Source organism: Cynoglossus semilaevis, chromosome 19 (assembly GCF_000523025.1).
Source record: "Cynoglossus semilaevis isolate Cse_v1.0 chromosome 19, Cse_v1.0, whole genome shotgun sequence".
Classification (NCBI taxonomy): Eukaryota; Metazoa; Chordata; class Actinopteri; order Pleuronectiformes; family Cynoglossidae; genus Cynoglossus; species Cynoglossus semilaevis.
Window position 1 is genome coordinate 15,632,628 of NC_024325.1, and position 19,754 is coordinate 15,652,381.

The 19,754-nt window shown below is 42.4% G+C and overlaps 2 protein-coding genes across 3 annotated transcripts in view; one reads left to right on the forward strand and one right to left on the reverse strand.

Annotated features, from left to right (window-relative positions):
• Positions 1-6,444, reverse strand: part of LOC103395556 (U2 snRNP-associated SURP motif-containing protein) — a 20,720-nt gene extending 14,276 nt beyond the window's left edge. The window contains exons 1-2 of the mRNA XM_008333305.3: positions 6,354-6,444; positions 2,700-2,891 (exon numbers count right to left, since the gene is read on the reverse strand). The gene's annotated coding sequence lies outside the window, so the exon portion shown is untranslated. The remainder of the gene's footprint in view (positions 1-2,699; positions 2,892-6,353) is intronic.
• lrch2 (leucine-rich repeats and calponin homology (CH) domain containing 2) overlaps positions 1-18,611 on the forward strand; it is a 21,315-nt gene extending 2,704 nt beyond the window's left edge. The window contains exons 2-21 of one of the 2 annotated variants that reach the window (XM_017041682.2): positions 5,699-5,843; positions 6,323-6,449; positions 6,529-6,634; positions 7,050-7,186; positions 7,315-7,445; positions 7,615-7,702; positions 7,959-8,055; positions 8,188-8,285; positions 8,379-8,446; positions 9,231-9,335; positions 9,710-9,778; positions 10,112-10,174; positions 11,242-11,290; positions 11,376-11,516; positions 11,821-11,871; positions 11,965-12,028; positions 13,139-13,251; positions 14,075-14,212; positions 14,312-14,389; positions 15,406-18,611. In XM_017041682.2, the coding sequence (XP_016897171.1) occupies positions 5,821-5,843; positions 6,323-6,449; positions 6,529-6,634; positions 7,050-7,186; positions 7,315-7,445; positions 7,615-7,702; positions 7,959-8,055; positions 8,188-8,285; positions 8,379-8,446; positions 9,231-9,335; positions 9,710-9,778; positions 10,112-10,174; positions 11,242-11,290; positions 11,376-11,516; positions 11,821-11,871; positions 11,965-12,028; positions 13,139-13,251; positions 14,075-14,212; positions 14,312-14,389; positions 15,406-15,525 (1,866 nt within the window). In that variant the 5' untranslated portion in view covers positions 5,699-5,820 and the 3' untranslated portion in view covers positions 15,526-18,611. The remainder of the gene's footprint in view (positions 1-5,698; positions 5,844-6,322; positions 6,450-6,528; positions 6,635-7,049; positions 7,187-7,314; positions 7,446-7,614; positions 7,703-7,958; positions 8,056-8,187; positions 8,286-8,378; positions 8,447-9,230; positions 9,336-9,709; positions 9,779-10,111; positions 10,175-11,241; positions 11,291-11,375; positions 11,517-11,820; positions 11,872-11,964; positions 12,029-13,138; positions 13,252-14,074; positions 14,213-14,311; positions 14,390-15,405) is intronic. The other variant, XM_017041684.2, reaches the window with a different exon arrangement.
• The last annotated feature ends 1,143 nt before the right edge of the window (positions 18,612-19,754 follow it).

Here is a 19,754-nt window from a genome sequence, read left to right on the forward strand (position 1 = left end):
TTCTGCACAAATCTGACTGAACACAGGCAGCTGGAATCCTAGGGGGAAAAAAGGAAGTTTCTGATTCATATGAATGTATTTTGGGTTTCATGTGTCTTTTTTTTTTAATATTTCCTCTCTTACAATGTAAAAAAGGAAGTATCCGAGGCTGAACTGCACATTCAGGCCTGCAATCCCATAATAATTGGGTTTTATTTAGATTTCAGTGCTGATTTTAGAGGCTAGAGTGTTGAAGTCAAACCAATCTGTCCTCTTATTAGTGACGAGCAGCAGTCAGTGGACGGAGCCTGCTCACACTGAGGTGTCTGTTTACACTGACCGCACTGACGGTTTGTCTTCACCCGCTCGGTTTCTCGTGGGAATGTGCTGCAGCTCTGAGAGGCTGCTGCGTCTGGGGACCATCACCTCAACCTGGACAGATGTTCATATGCTCGTATCCCAGCATGCCCCTGGCTGCCACCGATCTGCCCCGTAGGGAACACACCAACACAGTGTTTGTTCTGTCTCTGAAGGGCCAAACTGTCCAGACACATTAAGGCCGTTTTATTTGTGCAGCTAGTTGTTTGGGCACCATGACTTGAGAACCACTATAGCCCACTCTGATGAACACATTTTGCCCAAGGGTACTATTCGGTTTTGGAAACAAAATTTTAAAAATATATGATTAGTATTAATATTTAATGATAGAAAATGACAGTCTGGCACAATTTGTTTAACAGACATCGCATAGAAAACCAAACCAGGTCACATACAGTATTTACAGGAAGAAAAAGCTCAGACAGATCCAGACTCAGAGGGTGCAGCCGTCTGCCTCAGCGAAGGGCAGGTGTGTGAAAAAGATTGGCGACAACAACAACACTGTGGTCCTCAGGCAAACAAGCACATTCACGTGGTCACGGTTAGAGTGAAGACGTCGTGTCTTCTTAAAGGACACAAGGTCAGAGAACAGCATTCCATGTTCTTTATGATTAACCAGAACAAACAGCGTTACGTACGTCTTACTTCCCAGAAACAATCACGAGTCTAAAGGCCCGCTGGTTGAAAAGCAAGACATCGAACTAATGTTGCTAATGTCTGTGTTTCAGCGCCGCACTCAAATCGCATTGAATTTGTAAAGATCTGAAAATGTAACCGTGATACAAGAGACCAATCCCCGACGAAAACACTTCAAAACAAAAACAGTAGAAAGGGAGAGAGAGAGAGAGAGACAGAGAGAGAGAGCAGCTAAGAGTAATTTAAGCAAATTGCTTGTTTTTCCGTCAGTGATATTATCTGACTGATCACAGTAATAGAAGTGCAGGATGAAAAGAAAATTCAGATTTCTCACTGCTGTTCCTTAGCTGCAGGGCTGCTTCTGTGATGTGCCGCTGCCTGTCAGGACAGGAGGTATTCTTTTACCTGTCAGCACAAACACGGAGCTGTGCCGCCGCTAACACTATTGATCGTAAAAGTGAAGTGAAACCTGGATGACTTGGGGGGTCATCGTCGTTGTTTCCCCCTGAGCTTGTAATGCTACAAATGTTGTCTATAAAAAGAACCAATCAAACGCCGTCGTGTCATGACGAGAATGTAATCAAGTTTTTAATGATCAACCCTCGGTTTAAAGGATATTAAATAGTTTATCCCTCTCCATATTAAAAGGATATTTTTTGGAAATATGTTTTTTTTTTAATAAGAGGACTTGGAATATCTGCCATCACATGACATCAGACATTCACAAAAATGTATTAATTTTAATTGAGATAAAATGGTTTGAGCGAATGTAGGTCATATGAATAACTACATTTCAATTGTGATTTTTCACTTATATTATGACTTATATTTTTTTGCGTGTACAGTGCCCAACCAGAAGGTGGGGCCCCGGGTCGTTATTGGCACCACTGTAGGGTTTCATCAGCTGTTGTCTGTCACTGACACTTGGCTCCACGATTAGCTTTGCCGACATATTTGTCACCAGCCTGGTGCTCACCGGGACAGTCCTGGTACTTAGTGACAGACGGACCGTGACTCAATGACAAAGGAATGAACCAATGGGACGATGAGTCATCAGTGGGGCCTGCTGATTGGTCAGTCAACCAATGATGGGCAACCAATCTGTCAACCAGTGATAAAAACCTTCCAATGGGGCCCCAGTGTGGGGGTGTACAGTGCTGCCCCCGGTGTTATTCATTGGAAACCCCTCCATGGTTATTAAAACTGAACAATAATCTGTGTTCTGTGAATTCAATTCTATTTTAAAATACTCTCATCGTACTTTACTACAGGAAGTGTTTGGGAATCAAGTGATTCCCAAACACTGCACCGTGGCCCACTAGTGTACCGTAAGAGATCATTAGCTGTGCAGTGGAAAATGATCTAATTTCACTTTAATTTAATTGATCATTTTTCTTTGTCGGTCAATGTGTGACAGGCAGATCAATGAAATCCTTTTCACTAGGTGGCAGCAGATGATTATTTAGATTAAAACTAAATAAACATAATCAGAGTTGTTGAAGATCTTTCTTCAATTCCTGCCGGTTTATAAACATTGTCTTCAACTCAACAGGAGTACATTTTTAGTAAATATAAACTAGAAAATTATTACATTTCATTACATATACTTTTTGTGAGATTTTTCCTGATGATAAATATGTGCTGTGGCTCAAAAAAAGGTTAAGAAACACTGTGCTAATCAGCTGGTCCTTTGCATGCTGACTCACCCAGTGTAGAACTGTCACAGGGAGAAAATAGTATCATTTCTCCTCCAAACCTGACGATGAATCCCAGCTGGGTGGAGGGAGGAGATTGATGGTTGGAGCATCTGTACGGGCCTCTTCCCCACAGATGGTACCTGGTGTGTTCGTCAACAGCCAGCAGAGCCGCAGACCACGCCTTAAACCTGGCCTCATCTGCTGCAAGACATAACAATTAACCCCAATTAATCATGTTTCCTTTCACTTTCGTCTTTGTTTTCAGTAAATTGAACATCTCAAACACAAATGAGGTCTGTTTACTGTGGAGGAGCTGCAGAGATTAGATTGGGTTTTTGGATGTTTGCCTCGTTTCCTGCCCTCGACTCTGGGATCTCCTGGATTTAGGATCATTTTGTATATTCTATACAATTTGTATAAAAAGTGCAGCTATTGATTATTATGTTCATTGATTAATCCACCAATGCCAACCACAAAATGTAGCACACAATAACAACAACAATCATCTCTTCTGAGCTTATTTGCGATGATCCCGGCGTCACATGCGTCACAATGAAAAAAACAACAGCGGAACTCATTTTTTAAGCGTCAGCTTCGGATCAGGACGATTGTAATCGAATTATTTTCCTGATCAGTTAGAGTGATCATTGATTAGTTGTTACAGCCGTAGTGCTGCTCCGCTGTGTCAGGCAAACACATTTCCTGATATCATCATCGGTGGCCAAAACAATGAGGAGTTGGCTGAGGGTGCAGTGTAGCAGAGCGGCCCCTGGTGGGCCTCATCCTGCGGGATTGCCTGCAGGTGGACAAAAAAAAAAAAAACATAGGCTGCAGATGGTGCATAGCCTGGGCTGGAGGAGGGAGTCATGGGTGAAGATGGACAAGCTCACAATGACTGCCCCCCCCCATCTCTGATCGACCCACATGATTCCACTCTTACAGACGGAGCTGTTGGCTGGAGACAAGGAGGGGGAGGAGGGGGAGTCATCCCTGCACAGCTGGGTTACAGCATCGCAGTCTGGGCCCCCGGGGGCTGGGGGGGGGGGCAAATTTTCTTTTAATGGAGGACAACCACTCATCATGACCTCAGCTTTGGTCTTTGCCCGTGTGGTTCAGTCTATTTCCCTAAAGCCCTGGGCTGCTTTTCCTTTGTGATGATGACTGCGTTCACAGTCTGCTTCTCACTTCTGCTTATTGGCTGCTGTCAGCGCTCGAACCACAGCCTCAGAGCGCGGCCTGCCAAGTCCATAGTAGGTCATTCAGAGCTGGTCTCAAATCAGTCTTTCTACAATACATGCACGTCTGCACTTTTACACCCTGCATCTCTGAAGAGGGAGCAGAGCTAAAAAAAAAAAAAGAAAAAAAAAGGAGAACTGTGGTCGATGTCAACAGATACTGTAGCTGTGGCTGTGGCTGTTAGAGGCCTGTGAAATGTGTCACCATCAAGGACTAAGTACAGAAACAGACAGATGTACTGGTTGTTGTCACCACCCACACATTTGCATAAAATATAATTACAAGTACAATGCAATATGAGCTGCTTCATTATGAGACAGTGTATATATATATATATATATATATATATATATATAAAACAAGCCTTTTGGTTTGATTAGGTTTCACTAGATTAATTATTTCCTCTAAATTGACCATATGTCCATTTGTTTTTGTGTTTTTTTCCCATGATGTCTATATACTGGCGTATAAATCGACTGGCAAATTGTCAAGGGTGTAACCCCGCCTTCGCCCACTGACAGCTAGGACTGGGTCGAACACCCTTGTGACCCCTGACAAAGGATTAGGCGGTAGGTGATGAATACATGACCACTGAGCCGAAACACACAGTGGGCTGGATCCCACTGAATGAGGCCCAGTTGACCAGTATTGACTTCATAGGACAGGAAAACCTAAAGGGTAGGTACTGTATGTACCACGTAACAAAGTACAAAACCTGAGGTGTACACATACAGTAGTACATCTGCAGCAAGCAGTTCATGTTGCGTTCTACTTGTAATATCCTTTTGAGCACGTTTACAGAGCAGACACTCGTGTTTGTTTGTTTTAGTTTTTGACTACAGGCCCATACTTAACTTGAACCTATTTATAGTTGTGTAGTTGATTACAGAGGATAAATATAATGACGTGGCTATAGGTGGCAGTAGTGTGTCTTTCTGCTGCAGCCCTTCATTTAGGTGGAACAGAATAATTAAAAGCTCTGTGTTTGTCTGTGCTGTGAAGCCCACTGGTCTCTAATTACTGTGTAACCCAGAGAGGATTTGGACACACACACACACTTACACACATATATGCACACAATGGCTGTTAAATCAATACATGTCTCATGGTGAAATCACTGACGTTGAGGACAGAGCCTGTTCTGTTTTCATTGGTCCTTGTTGACTGTTTGAATAAATGCTGTCCATGTCAGTTTTGGTGTTTTAATTGCAGACAGTACCAGGGCGTGGTAGCACAGAGCGGTACTTTCATGTCCCATATATAAATATTTATTTTTGATGACTAAAGAACAGACTCAACATTCATAAGGTATATCAGTAGCATGTAGCATTTTAACACGCTAAAAATCGTCACCAAGATAGTGTCAGACAAGCATTATCGTGGTAACACTGTCTGTAATTACATGTTGCGTTGTGTTGACCTGCTAGCATTATAATCTCTGGGAATACAGATTTAATTAGTGCAGTTGTTGACTTGGCCGTTTAACATTTATTACAAAACCAGACGATGTTCCTGTTCAACCCTCGCCTACTCACACAGGAATCCTCTCCTTAGATACAAATACACTTTTCATCTAATAATAATAATAATAATAATAATAATAATAATAATAGTACCACATTAAAATATTAGGCCTGGTGTACTTGTATGTCAGTATTTGCCACAGGGACACGGGTCTGATTTCAGCCCCCAGTACCACGGTCTGAACAGGTCACGTGCTTGATATTCAACCTGAATCCACTCCTTCCATTTTCCCTTCTTCCACTCTCCAGATCTGTCAAAGAACCGGCTCACAGAAATCCCCCCAGAGGTGTGTCTGTTCGCCCCGCTGGAGTCACTCAATCTCTACCACAACTGCATCAAGTGCGTCCCAGAAGCCATCATCAACCTGCAGATGTTGACCTATCTGGACATCAGGTGGGTCTTCACCCAGGACTTGACATGATGTTTGCTCCTCGTTCTGTTTCTATGGATAATTTACCAAAAAAAAATTAAATTAAATAAAATAAATAAAAGAGAGAAAAATGGAAGAGCTTATCAGTCACGATGTAAAAGAGAGGAAAATGGAAGAGCTTATCAGTCACGATGGCGCCCTGTCTGTTTTCGTTTTTACCCTTTTATTCTGGCGCCTTTAAATATAAATAATTCATAGATATTCCGCCGCTTCATCGCAGCCGGTTCGTACTACATGCGTTTGGCGCCACCTACTGGTTAAGGGGGTAAAGCTACATGTTCAGCGATAGTCAGTGTTTAGGAATACAGAATAAAAATATTAACAACACATTAAAATAGAGTAAAATAGTCTTCGTTCGTCATTATACCGGGGCGGTACAACGGAATTACCGGACACTGTGACCGTTAGCAGCAGCTAACCGCCATTTCTCTTTTCTTATCAGTCGAAATCTTCTGTCAGTTTTGCCAAAATACCTGTTCAACCTGCCGCTCAAAGTTCTCCTCGTGAGCAACAACAAGCTGGTGTCCATCCCGGAGGAGATCGGCAAAGCCAAAGAACTGATGGAGCTGGTGAGGAGTGTTGTTTAAACGTACTGCACGAAGACGAGCCCATCTGTTACCATCTGTTTCCCTCTACCTCCCTCTGCAGGACGTGAGCTGTAACGAGATCCAGGTGCTGCCATCTCAGGTGGGGAGGCTGCAGGGCTTACGAGAACTGAACATCAGGAAGAACTGCCTCCACATGTTGCCTGAGGGTCAGTCTGTCAGCAGTTATGTTTTATTGCGTGTTCTAACTCAATTATCGAATACAATAAAATTATTTTAAAATAACTTTATTATTACCCTATATTCTGTACACTGTTGTTAAAAGGGAGGGAAAAAGAAAATAAACTAAATTGAAACGCATATAAAAATGAACAATCAGATAAATAAAATCACTATTAATGTACCAAATAAAACCCCAACTTTTTTAAAAATTACTTATTAAAGCCTTATAAATGTCAGGGTTTGATGACATCTAATTGAATTGATTACGGGCATCATTTTCACAGCCTCAGTCCAAAACTAGCATCATTTCAGGGTTTCTACGGGCTACTCAATAGATATGACACATTGGTGTCATATCTAATGTAATCATGTCATACAGCTCTGTCTTGTCTCTGCCTGCAGAGTTGGCTGACCTGCCTCTCATTCGACTGGATTTCTCCTGCAATAAGATCACAGAGATTCCTGCAGCTTACAGGAAACTCCGGCAGCTGCAGCAAATCGTCCTCGATAACAATCCTATGCAGTCTCCACCTGCACAGGTGTGTGTGTGTGTGTGCGTGTGTGTGTGTTCTTGTACGTTGGTTTTTCCAGTTTGTGGTTCTTTTGTCTTCACGCGAAGAGTCTAACACCATGTAATTATTTTATTTCAAACTTCGTTATTTCTCAGATTTGTCTGAAGGGTAAAGTGCACATATTCAAGTACCTAAACATCCAGGCCTGCAGGACGGACAAGAAACCAGACACACTGGATCTTCCTTCTCTCAGCAAACGCTGTCTTCCACAACCTCTGACAGACAGGTACCGAGAGTCGTACCAAGAAGGACTTCGAATTCATTCCACAAAAAAAATGTGTCCTTGAAATGCTAACCCTAATTTTGGTGCATCACTGAAGTGTGTCGTTTAATTCTTAAATTACTAAGATAACTAAAGAAACCTGTGGGGGCGCTGTGGTTTGGTTTGTCTGCAGCATAGAAGACTTCTACCCCACTAAGAACCACGGACCGGACTCTGGGATCGGCAGCGACAACGGTGACAAGAGGCTGTCAACAACAGAGGTCAGAGAGTTCAGCCTTTACCAAACACTCAACACAAAGTATACACTCGTTTAAAACTTCTGGTCCGGATGTTGAAGCTCAGCTCGGCTGTGTTTTAAAGAAAACTGCATAGACCACACATACACCCCAGGTTCTTTGCCAGTTTCGTAAATCGGCCGGATTTCCAGCACAAATATCTTGGCCAAGTCTCATCTTATCTCATGTCATCGGGAGTTGAAATGTAAAATCAACTTGTGATTCCTCTGCTCTCCCACAGCCGTCGGACGACGACACGGTCAGCCTGCACTCCCAGGTGTCGGAGACGGCCCGCGCCGACGCCCTGTCGCTGCTCTCTAAAATGGACTCTTGCAAAGGTTACACTCAAATAAATATCACATATTTGCTTTCAAAGCCATAACAGAGACTCAGAGGGTTGTTGGAATGAAGTGCCTGACACGTATGTGAGAGTTGACGTGATGAACGTCGATGCTTCCTCCTTCTATCAGATCAGGATCTGTACGACTTCATAGATCCGAACCCCGACGAGGATCCTGCTCTGTCAGAGTGTGACGGGACGCAGAACAACCACGTGTCCTGTATAAAGGTATCTGTCCATCGGTGACTCATGGACCCGGGCGTTAATCTGACCTCAGATCAGTTCATGCTAACACTGTGCGTGTGTTTGTGTTTGTTGCAGGAATTGGAAAAAGTTCTGAATATGTCTCAGTCCAGCCGAGACAAAGATGGTTGGAAGGAGGAGTCGGGGTGAGTCGGTGTGTTCATGTGGTCTTCAAGTTTTGAAATCACCATGTTTATTGTTTCCTATTTCTCTGTAGCCAGTAATGAATGAAAACAAACCCAACTTGCCGTGATACCAGATAAAAGTTGGCAGAAAAGAGCGCTTCAAAAGTGAAAATAAACAAAATATGAATTTAATATTTGTCACGCAAATGAACTGAAGATAACAGTGTGCCAGGAATGACTGGAGTGAACTGTTGAAACGAAAGTTCACCTCAAAGTTGGCCAAAATACAGTAGAACAAGAAGTCAAGGTTTGGACCACATGTACAGTAGATGAGCAGTAGCATTACTGCCACCTACTGGCCTTAGTTTACCACTTGAGGACATTCCACACAGAAACACTAAAAAAAGCAAGACAAAAGATGTGAATCAATCAAACAACAACAACAACAATAATAATATATATAATATAATATTATGTAAAACATATGCCGTACACATATTCCTCTGTATTTATACATATATAAACGTAAATATATAACTGTGATATGCATTAGTAAACACAAAAATGTATTGTAATATAATATATATTGTAATATAATTTGTATGGAAGTTTTTCCAACTTCCTTTGTTCATCTTGTGAATCCAAATGTTATATTTATGTATTATAAATATATACATATATATATGTAAATACGTAAATACTAAATCAAAGAGTATTTACAGTATCGTTGAGTCAGAATATTGGAGGAAAGTGTTTCTGAAGATTCTTTGGGGTTTTTGAATCGTGACATTTTGAATTGTTTCAGCTCCGACAAGGAGCAGCTGGTGGAGGAGGAGGACGACGAGCTGAAGGAGGTGCTGGACCTGAGGAAGATCGCGGTGCAGCTGCTGCAGCAGGAGCAGCAGAACAGGTGCCTGTCCCACAGCAGAACAGCGTCAGGACACACTCCCACTGCTCTGCCACATTTTCCTTGATGCTTTCTACCTTCCTCTCCATCATGTGACACGCTGACCTCATCACGCCCCCTGTCTGTGGCTTCATTCTCCACGTTTCCCCTCGTCCAGATAGATGTGTTTTTGTTTTGTTTTTTGTTTTTGTTTTTTTCCCATCGATGTTCCATCAGCGCCACGTTGCCTCTTTTGTTTCCTTTCTGCAAATCAAACTTCAGTCTTACTTCACGGTCTCTCTCTGTCTCCTCACTCCCGTCCCTCCCTGATCATCTCCTCTTCCCTGCTTCTTATCCCTTTCGACTTGGCCACTGCACATTTGATGTACGGCTTCTAGACGGCGATCGTTAATTTGCAGAGCAGAGAGTCTTATTCACCGACGCAGGGTGACGGGCCGCGCCCACAGGTCAGTGACGACTGGAAAGATGGGATTTCAAAAATGTGTTAAAAACCAAGATCAGGCTCGGGGGCCAAATAATGAAACATGAACAATGAATATTAATTTCTTTTTTAAATATTTATTATTTATTGCTAATAAATATTGATTTACTTTTTTAACTTTTAGCAATCAAAAAAAGATTTTTTTGCTATATATTTCTTTTAATATAATTTAAGATTTCATTATATATTGCCTTCCTTTAACATTTCAAAAGATTTCATTATATATTGCCTTCCTTTTGGTCACATGGCTGGAGTTCAGTTGCTCCGCCTTTCGACCTGACTCTCCGTCCTCCTGCAGGTTCCTCAGTCACTCAGGATGCTCCAGCAACAAACCCAGGCCTCCACCTCAGGCCGCTCGAAGGTACGGAACAAATGTGCTGATGAAACTGAAACCTGTGTTGACGTTAGAGCAAACAAATGTGTGCGACAGCAGTGGTGAAACCAACCAGATCCACGTGGCCCCGACAGTATGACCATGCTAAAAAAAATGTCCCAGAGGACAGAGATCTTTGATCCTTAATGACCAGCTGTGTGTGATTCATGTGGAAACTTTACAGCATTTTAGAAGTCACTTCTCTACTATTTTATGATTTCAGCTAACTCTTATTAGATTTTTATTTTTTTTAATTGTTATTATTTTTAGCTTTATTTTAGTTCGCTGTTTGTGAATATTTTTGGCAAGGGTCGACATGTAGACCAGGGCTGTGGTGAGCACTTTGGCTAACCTTTAGAAAGATTTAGCCTTTTTTTACCCCTTCATACTCCGCTCAGTAGGAGTAAAAACAGAAAATTCTGGGGAACTCTGGGTGTGGACTTCTTCCTCACATAAGGGTTCTTGGCAGTGAAGAACAGGATGATGGTATGGTGGCTGTGGTTTTCTACTGTAATAATAGACATTAATCTCCTCCGGTGGGCAATTCAAACACCTGCGGGTAGTTTGTGAGGCCGTCTGAATGAAAACCCAAAACGAACAAGCAAACAAACACAGCTGCTGAATCTGACTGTAGGAAAAAAACCCTCATCAATCACAAACGGGTTTGTTTTAGAGTTCAGAATGTGAACCAAAAACCTGAGGGTAAAGGAATTAAATGTGATTCATTCGTTGTATCCTCTGCAGTGATGCTGCCCTCCGCCTGTATTTTCTCAAATACAAGCAAATGGTTGATTCAGACCCTGTAGGTGGCAGCAGTGGCAGGTATGAGGTGATGAGCTCTGCGTCAGGAAGTTACCCGAGCCGATGCGTTTAGTTCACATGTATAATCCAATCCCACAGCCTTTCACGGTCCATGTGGTCCACATTAAAAACTAAATCTTATGGCCCACAACGAGTTCTTTCAGGATCAGTCAGACAGGTGCTGCTGTTTTGTTGTTTTTGGACTTGTGTTTCAGATCAAGATAAAGTGAAACTTTAGTGGGTTTTTCTTTCAGTGCCTCCTTGGATGAGGGAAGCAGTGGATCACCGGTGCTCAGTGGACAGGTACAAAAACAACACCTTCACCAACACTGTTGTTTCTGGAAGATTCTGTGAACTTCTGTGAACTTTCGGGCGTCTCTCTTCACAGCCCTCCTCTTCCTGCTCCTTCGATGGTGGTCTGAGGACGGATCAGTCGGACTCAGAGCCAAACTGGCCTGAGGTTCCACCTGTGCTCAACCAGAACGAAGATCGAAGGAGGACCAAGTACCTGAGGAAAGACTATCTGAAGGTAACGACACTGACCCGTGACTGATTTCATCAACACGACTTCCTTGATTTGCCTTTAGCTAAACTAGGTTTGGCTGCTCAACTGGGCCGCCGTCCTCGTCCGAGAGCACGGTACAAACCACGTACCGTCAAATGTTATAGCTATAAAAAACAAACATTGCTGCAATGCACTCCAGGCTGTGTCCCGCTAACTATTAGCACACTGGATAGCAATGAGCGTATGTAATGTTTTCTCTAGGACACTGGAGGCATCACTGTCCTTAGCTAACACACATATATCTTTTTTTCTTCCTTTTTCCTAACAGTACAAGTGTCAGAGCTCTCGTAAAAATTCCAACGGGAATGACGACTGTGAGGTTAGTGTGGAAAAACAGCTGTGAGATGAGAACGTGGAATTATTAAAATCCTGTAACAACAAATACTGATTGCCATTCAAATGTATCTGACAGGACGGCTTACGAAATAACGAGTTCAGCTCCACGTTGACTGTGTTTGGACTGAAGCCTCGCTCAGGTAATTATCCTTCTCTTTATTATCCTCACACAAACGCTCTGTTCACAGGGTGTGGTTTTATTAGCCGCTGCACTGTACCTGTTGTTTGTCTTCCTCAGTAGATTTCAGTGGTTTGGTACATTTGGTTTTGATTCTGGTTTCGATTCTGATTTCATATCCGCAACCATTCAAAGAGAAGAGCCATATGGTTGAAGTGAGCCGTGAACCAGATCAAAACATATTCAACACATTCAGACCTTAATCGTTATCCACATGACCAAACACTGCACAGCAATAATAGAAAAGCAACCAAATGTTTTCCTGAAAAAGTGTTAAAATGACTTCAAGACAAACATTTGTTTTTTAGTTTTAGAAACGAGCTTAAGAAAAGCCATCATCATCGATCGACAGTGGAAACCTGGCATGAAGCCTGGTTGAGGTGTGTGCCGATGAACTGGTGTAAAAACATGTTTGTGTTCCTGGGAACTCCTTCTGAGATAATGAACATTGTCCTCAGCCTGGTCAGAGGAAACCAAACATTGAGAAGTGGAGTCTCAGTAACCTTTGTGCGAAGGTTACTGCAGGTGAAGGACAAGCTTTAGCAGGCCTGAGGAAGTGTTTATAAGATTCTTTAAGATGCCTTGTTCAGGTTGAACACTGAATGTGGCTGAGGAAGGAATTTGGAAGCTGCTGATCTTGATCTCTTATATAAATGTCACCACTAGGGATGTGGCGATCCATCGTAAGTCACAAAAGCGTGACAACGTGAATCGGGTAAAATAAGAAAACACACTTTTGCACAGTAGGTGGCGATATGTGCCTAAAAACGGTAGGTGGTTCGAACAGACACAAACAGTGTTTTCCAGTGTTTTCCAAGAAAGGAACTCGTTCTGTTTCATATTATCATGTTTATATTCTTTCGCTGTTTAACATATTGACAGTTACCCAGACCTGAATGTTTACAGATGTTGTTTTGAACTAACGCGGGGTCAAAGATTCCACACCAAGTCATTTTTTGAATAAAAATATGTTCAAAAATCTTTAGGGATTTAAACGTGTGTGTCAGAATATTCATGCATGACATACGTTTTCTGTGTGGGTGTGACCTCTGACCTTCACGTCTTCTCGCAGCCTTCACCAGAGGAAGCCGTCAGGAGTACAGCTCCACTGACCCCAGCTTCACCATGAGGAGGAAGATGGAGCACTTGAGGGAGGAGATGGAGCAGATTGGACTCCTACGACAGGTCGGGAATCACCTGCAGCTCATTCCAGGAAATCACAATAGTGTTTCCTGTTCTGTTGAATGAGGAGTGAAACACCATTCCCCTAGTGGTGATCTGGGAGGGTCTGCTGGCCATATGAATTTTGAAATTTCAAACAAAAATGTAAATAAATGCGGTGTGTTTAATGGATCATGTGTTGCCTGCCAAACTGGAGGCGGGGATTCCAGTGGGAACAGCTAGGTGGAGCAGTTTGACTAAATCCTGTTTAGACAATGATTCATTGATGTACATCTTGTTTTAATTCAGGTAGAGATGGAATAAGTTTACTTATCTGCTGGGGCAGATGTAGTCATCAATTCACGCTAACTTTCGGCAAGTTCTAGGACAGTGGGAGAAAACTGGAGATCCCAGAGAAACAAAGCAAGGCTCGCTGTAAGACAGTGGTTCCCAACCCTTTTTTTTGGATTGTGACCCCCATTTTAACATCAGAAATTCTCGGCGACCCCACTGACATTTTTGTAGCCATTGCAGCCTTTATCCAAGATGCGCCATTTACGCTGCATTTTATATGAACTCCATTTATGTTTGTGAAATAATACAGTTGTTTAAGAATCTGTCTTTAGACAGAATATTTATCATAATATTTCTGTCAGTTTTTTTTTTTAATATCAATTACTAGAAATTTCGTGCGACCCCCGTTTGAATTCCAGGAGACCTTACGTAGGGCCACAACCCCAAGGTTGAAAAACACTGCTGTGTTTTAGTCTTATGTAATGTGCAGATAATTCTTTTTTGCATCTTAAAGTGACGGCACAGGTCAAACAAATTCATGATGTGTTTGCAGAACATCGAGTCCAGACTGAAGGTGCTGCTTCCAGAAGATGTTGGAGCCGCTCTCATGGACGGTGTCGTCCTTTGCCATTTAGCCAATCACATCTGTCCTCGGTCTGTTTCCAGCATCCATGTTCCGTCACCAGCAGTGGTAAGCCATTTGAACAACACAACAAATAAAGATGTCATGGGGTAAACATGTTTTTGTCTCTCTTTCTACTTCCTAATGTGACTCACTTCTGTTCCACAGCCAAAACTCAGCATGGCTAAATGCCGCAGGAACGTTGAAAACTTCCTGGACGCCTGTAAGAAGCTCGGTGTCACACAGGTAATGAAAACCACCGTGTTGTTGTCATCAACAACGCCAGCTAACAGTTATCTATCTGCTAACTGTAGCCGACTGATGGAGACACACACAACGCTGCTGTGAAAAAAGACGAAAAAAGAACAAAGAACAAAGAACAAAATTGAAAAAAAAAAAGTTTTTGTTTTTTTGCTGTTGACAATTCCAAGAAGAGAGAAGCTTACAGTTTTTTTGTTTTTTTGCTGTTGACACTTACAATTCCAAGAAGAGAGAAGCTTACAGTGGATTTGGCTGTGACATTCACTATTGTACTTTATAAGGAGGTGCCAGGCAGTGCATGTAATTACATGTGTTTGAACAAGGGATGCTAAAACAGTGTTTCCCAATATTCTTTGAGCCACAGCACACCACCAAAAAAAAAAAAAAAAAATCACACAAAATGTATATGTAACGAAATATAATAATATTCTAGTTTAAATTGACTTAAATTATACTCCTGTTCAGTCGAATACAATGTTGATATACTGGCAGGAATTGAAGAAAGACACATAGGTCTTCTTCAACAGCTCTGATGATCTTTTTTCAGTTATACTAACCTCCTGCTGCCACCTAGCTGAAGAGGGTTTAATTGCTCTACCTGTCACGCATTGATGAACATAATAGTTTTGGGACCAATTAAGTGAGATTGGATTTTGGATTGGATTTTCAATTTGACTCTGGCGTCAGTCAGACTGTCAGTGGTAGACCGACTCACTGTCCCTAGCCGGGCCACGGACCTAAGGTTGAAGCCTCACCAAACACATGCTGGGAGTTGATGATGGGATTTGATGCTTGAGTTGGTTCAGTGAAATGAAAACGTTTTCCCACAGTGTGTGTAAATGACATCATGTATTAGAGCAACCAGAGGTAAATAAGAGCAGCTCATTTATGAAGTAAAATAATCAATGATTATTTTCACAAATTAATTATAGAGCATATTTTGTTTAATTTGTGCTGTACTACTCCCCTGTCACCACATGGGGTGCCTTTTCTAACCCCAGGACAAGCTGTGTCTTCCTCATCACATCCTGGAGGAGCGCGGCCTGGTGAAGGTCGGAGAGACCGTCCAGGCTCTGCTGGATTTGCCCTCGATGAAGTCCACGCCGCTGTCGGCCGTGTGACACCGGACTGAATGCACTCATCCTGCCAAGTTCTGCCCTTCACCACCATATCTCCACCACCACCGACTTCACCAGGGACCCCAGGGACCAGGGAGCCTTGTTTGGGCGAGGACCCAGTGGAGTTAGCGCCTGACTGAACCAGGAGACGAGAACCAAGAAAAAAAAAGGTCTCTGTCTTCTGACATGATGTCAGATCCACTCCCTGTCCATCTCACCTTCATCAGAAAGCAGCGAGGAGATGATGAACATGGATCCAAATCTTTCAGGCCAGAATTTGCAGATCAAACATCTGCAGAACGGTGTGTCCATGAATTCAAAGTTCGCATTTTTAATTGCAATCGATTTGGTGCCCAAAAAAAAAAACAAAAAACTTTTTCCGAGCTTGTTTTCCTGGACATTTTTTGCACTGCGCCTGAGTTTAAGTAGCCAACCCTAATTTGCCAAGTGGACAGTTTCAGTAACTGCACTTCCTTTGCTTATTAAAGGAGTATGCAAGATTGTCCCCTCCAGGGGGCAGTCACACCACGGCAGACAATCTGTTAACGCACCTTTTCCAACACATCAACTACACATGCACAAACACCCAGCATGCACCAGGGGAGTGACGTTTAAAACAACTGTGAAGGCAGCTGGGCTGTTGCCAAATGCAAGAAAATCCTATTTTGTAGCATTTTTTTGCAGTGTTTATGACTTTTCTACTGTTTTTTGAATTTTCGCTCTTCCCACTTGTTGCCAATTGTTTGCTGGAGTCGTGAGAGTGAAAAAAATACACTAAGGTATTAGGGCCTGAGCACCGATGACCAACAAACACCCAACAGTGACAGTAGCATCGTCAGGAAGTTCAACTCAAATCGGTTCTGGTTTCGTGTGTTCTGGGTCCAAACTTTCTGTTTGCTCAACAAATCTGGAGAGAATGTGTCTCAGATAAAGTCTGTTTTTGTTTTTCTTCTTCTTTGAAACGCCCATCAAATGGACCTTGGGCATCTCCTAGGGCAGTGGTTCCAAAAGTGGGGGGCGGGCCCCCCTAAAGGGGTACTGCAGGGCAAGTTGTTTCCAATTTCAGTATTTTCCTTGTTTTTCTCCCATTCTGAAAAATGCACTGACTTGTAGTCCATTAACTTTGTTCTACGAGTATAACTTGTTGACTCACTCATAAAACTTTGTCAACATGAGGGGCCGGGGGCGTCAGTGGCCCCCACCTACAACAGCTCAAGTCAGCTGGACAACTGTTCTACAGGAATTTGTTTGTCACTAAGAGAATTGACCTGACTGTGATTAACACTGCCCCCACATGGCCCAGCAAGGTATCGGCCATTTTGTCTCAATTGCGGCCTAAACCCCATTAGCCTCATATTTGAACGTCAGAACCGTTGTTAGTCTCTCTGTGATCCTTGGTGAGTTCTGGTGACACTGTGCACCCTAGTGGTCACAACCGTCACTGTCACCGTCACTAGTGTGCACGCCAACACTGTTTTCTCCATCAGGGATGAGATCTCACGCTCCGACATGTTTGTTTGGCGGAGTCAGTGCTGTTATTGGCTGTGTTGCAATCAGACAAGAACGAATGGCTCCTGAAGAAGCACCGCTGTTAGAGACAGTGTCTCCAAGACGTCAACACCTCTAATGTGTCTCAGTCTCAGGAGAAGGAGAAGACGATGATTTTCCTCCGTATTCTGGTGGTTGATGACGTAGAACCGACTGAAGAACCGCACCAACGTTGTGTAGACGGCAGGCTTTAGTCCCACCACCCTGTGATCACACTCTCAGATGTAAAGTATAATGTAGTAATGTATGCGTTGGGCGGACTCTTGATGCTGCTCCATGGTCCAAACCCACCACCTGGTGGAGCGGAGAACGCCACGTCCCTTCTGCTGTAGGATGAATATTCTTCATGTCAGGGAAATTTGTTTTATTTTATTTTTTTCTTCTTCTTTTGTATTTAAATGATCCGGTCTGTTTTAGTTATCTTTTATCGTTGGATGCAACGTGTGTTTTTTTCCAGAACACTTGGTGTACATTGACTGTGCCGTCCCGGTCCAGCTGTGAAACCACAGGAAAACCTTTTTTAATATGGATAAATTATAAGGGCTGTAGTAACATTTGGAACAGTTTGTCCAAAACATCCCCTCTGCCAATGGCTGCGTGCCTAGTACATCTCCAGTTGTCAAACAAAACCGACTTCAGACAGAATCTGAGAGTTTTATTCTCAGACCCAGGAAACAAAAACAGAGAATATGTTCATGCTTCAAGAACTTTTTGAACAACTCATTATTTTTTTTTAGAACTAGAGCTCTTTGTCACAGGCCAAGACTTGTCATTTATCAGTCGGCAACAACACAAGAAAGGGGTTCAAGGATAGGGCAAAAGTCTGTATTTGGTTTTACAACTCTTGATCTGAAAAGATGCGATCGAAGTATATTAACATATAATAACAGGCTAACTAGTCCAACAAGTTCCCGATCTTTTTCCCCATCCACGGAGCTTGTGGAAACTCATTAGGGATCGTCAACAGAGAGCTCAAGAAATCTACCCGCAGCTCTGCGACTTTGGCTTTGTTTCTTTAAAATGAGGAATGAGATAATAAACTGGAAGAACACAGGCTGACTCACACTTTCCTGGACATTTAGTTAAAATAACTGCCAGCAAAAACAAATGACTTCCATATTTATAAACACGTGGATGTGATGCACGACACCAAAACTCTAGAGTCTAATCAAATGATGAGTCATTACTGCAGTAGTCAGAGGTCTGACTCGTCGTCTGGCTACTACGCTGGGGACGAAATTCCACCTTAACGTAAGTTCTTTTTAAATTAAATTTCACCTAGACATTGGTTCAACACCCGTCTTTATTAGCTATGATTAGCAGTGAGAGGCAAAGCGATTCTTTGCCTCTACCGAGTTTTCGGGCCAACATGTTTTGAAGGAATCCAGAACTTATGAACCTGACTTTAATCAATTAAATTACATAATTAGGTTACACTTACATTGGCCGCAATGCTGCAATGCTGCACATTTTTTAGTCAAAAAGCTACGACAAAATCCAGGCAAGCCAAAAAATTCAAGTCAGATGTTTTTTTATTTGTTTTATTTGTTTTTTTATTGCAGCCAACAATGTGTAAATATAAATTTTAAGATTGCAGCCAACAATGTGTAAATATAAATATTTTAATGTTCCAAAAACGAACAGAAAGCGAATAAATAAACAAGGAACTTTGCGTGCACCAAACGTATTTAATACTGGGTGTCCTGCAGGCCTATAATGGTTTATGTTTCAAGAAGAAAGAGCATTGTAAGAACCTGTTTGAGGTTCGGGCCAACTCGTGTGCTCTACCGCATCGTGAGAACCTCAGCTGTTTTGAATGATCGTGTTGCAAAGATCTGATACTTAATTATGTCAAAGTTGTAAAAAAACAAAAACAAAAAAACCCTCAAATGAGCTGAGGCTCACTAGGGGCCACTAGGGGGTGCAGTAGTGGATGGGTCACATCAGTCATCTGTATCCAATACAAAAAACAATTGAAAATAAAACAAATACAAAATCCTCGATAGCAAAATTAAATCCTTAGTGACATCTAGCTGCAGGCCAGATTTGCAGGGGTATGCGGGCCAAAAGTGGACCCCGGGCCATAGGTTTGGGACCTCTGGTGTAAAATATGCATCGCATCAGCAGTGGTATTAGTGTTGGGTCAGATGTCAGAACATGTTAAAACAGCAGTGCACTGTGAAACGACACCTAGTGTTTGTCCAACTACAAACTGAATGTGTGACGTCGACGACACACTGTGGGGAAACTCCACTGTCATGACACTGACACTGTGAGACTGTTTTGTAACCGTTTGACACGTTTCACTGGAATCGTTGCGAAGGGTTGTTCATAATAACAAGTCATTTGTTGAGTTTCAACATGTATCAAAATGCAAAACCGTGATGCATACAAACATCTGTGACATACCAGTGTCATTATTCACTTTAAACTATTATAATAGGTCAGGTCATTTGTGGGAAACCCAACCCTTGCCTTGTCCGGTTTTCGATAACGAAACCGATTCTTACTGATATCACATAATTATGCTAATATCGTCCGATAATATCGGTTTTTGCCAATATTATCGGACATCCCTACACGGTGGTTCCCAAAGTGGGGGGCTGCCCTCCTAAGGGACTGGGAAGCTATTGCTTTGTGTTATCGGGTTTTCATAATTGTAAGACAAACATTTAACGATTATT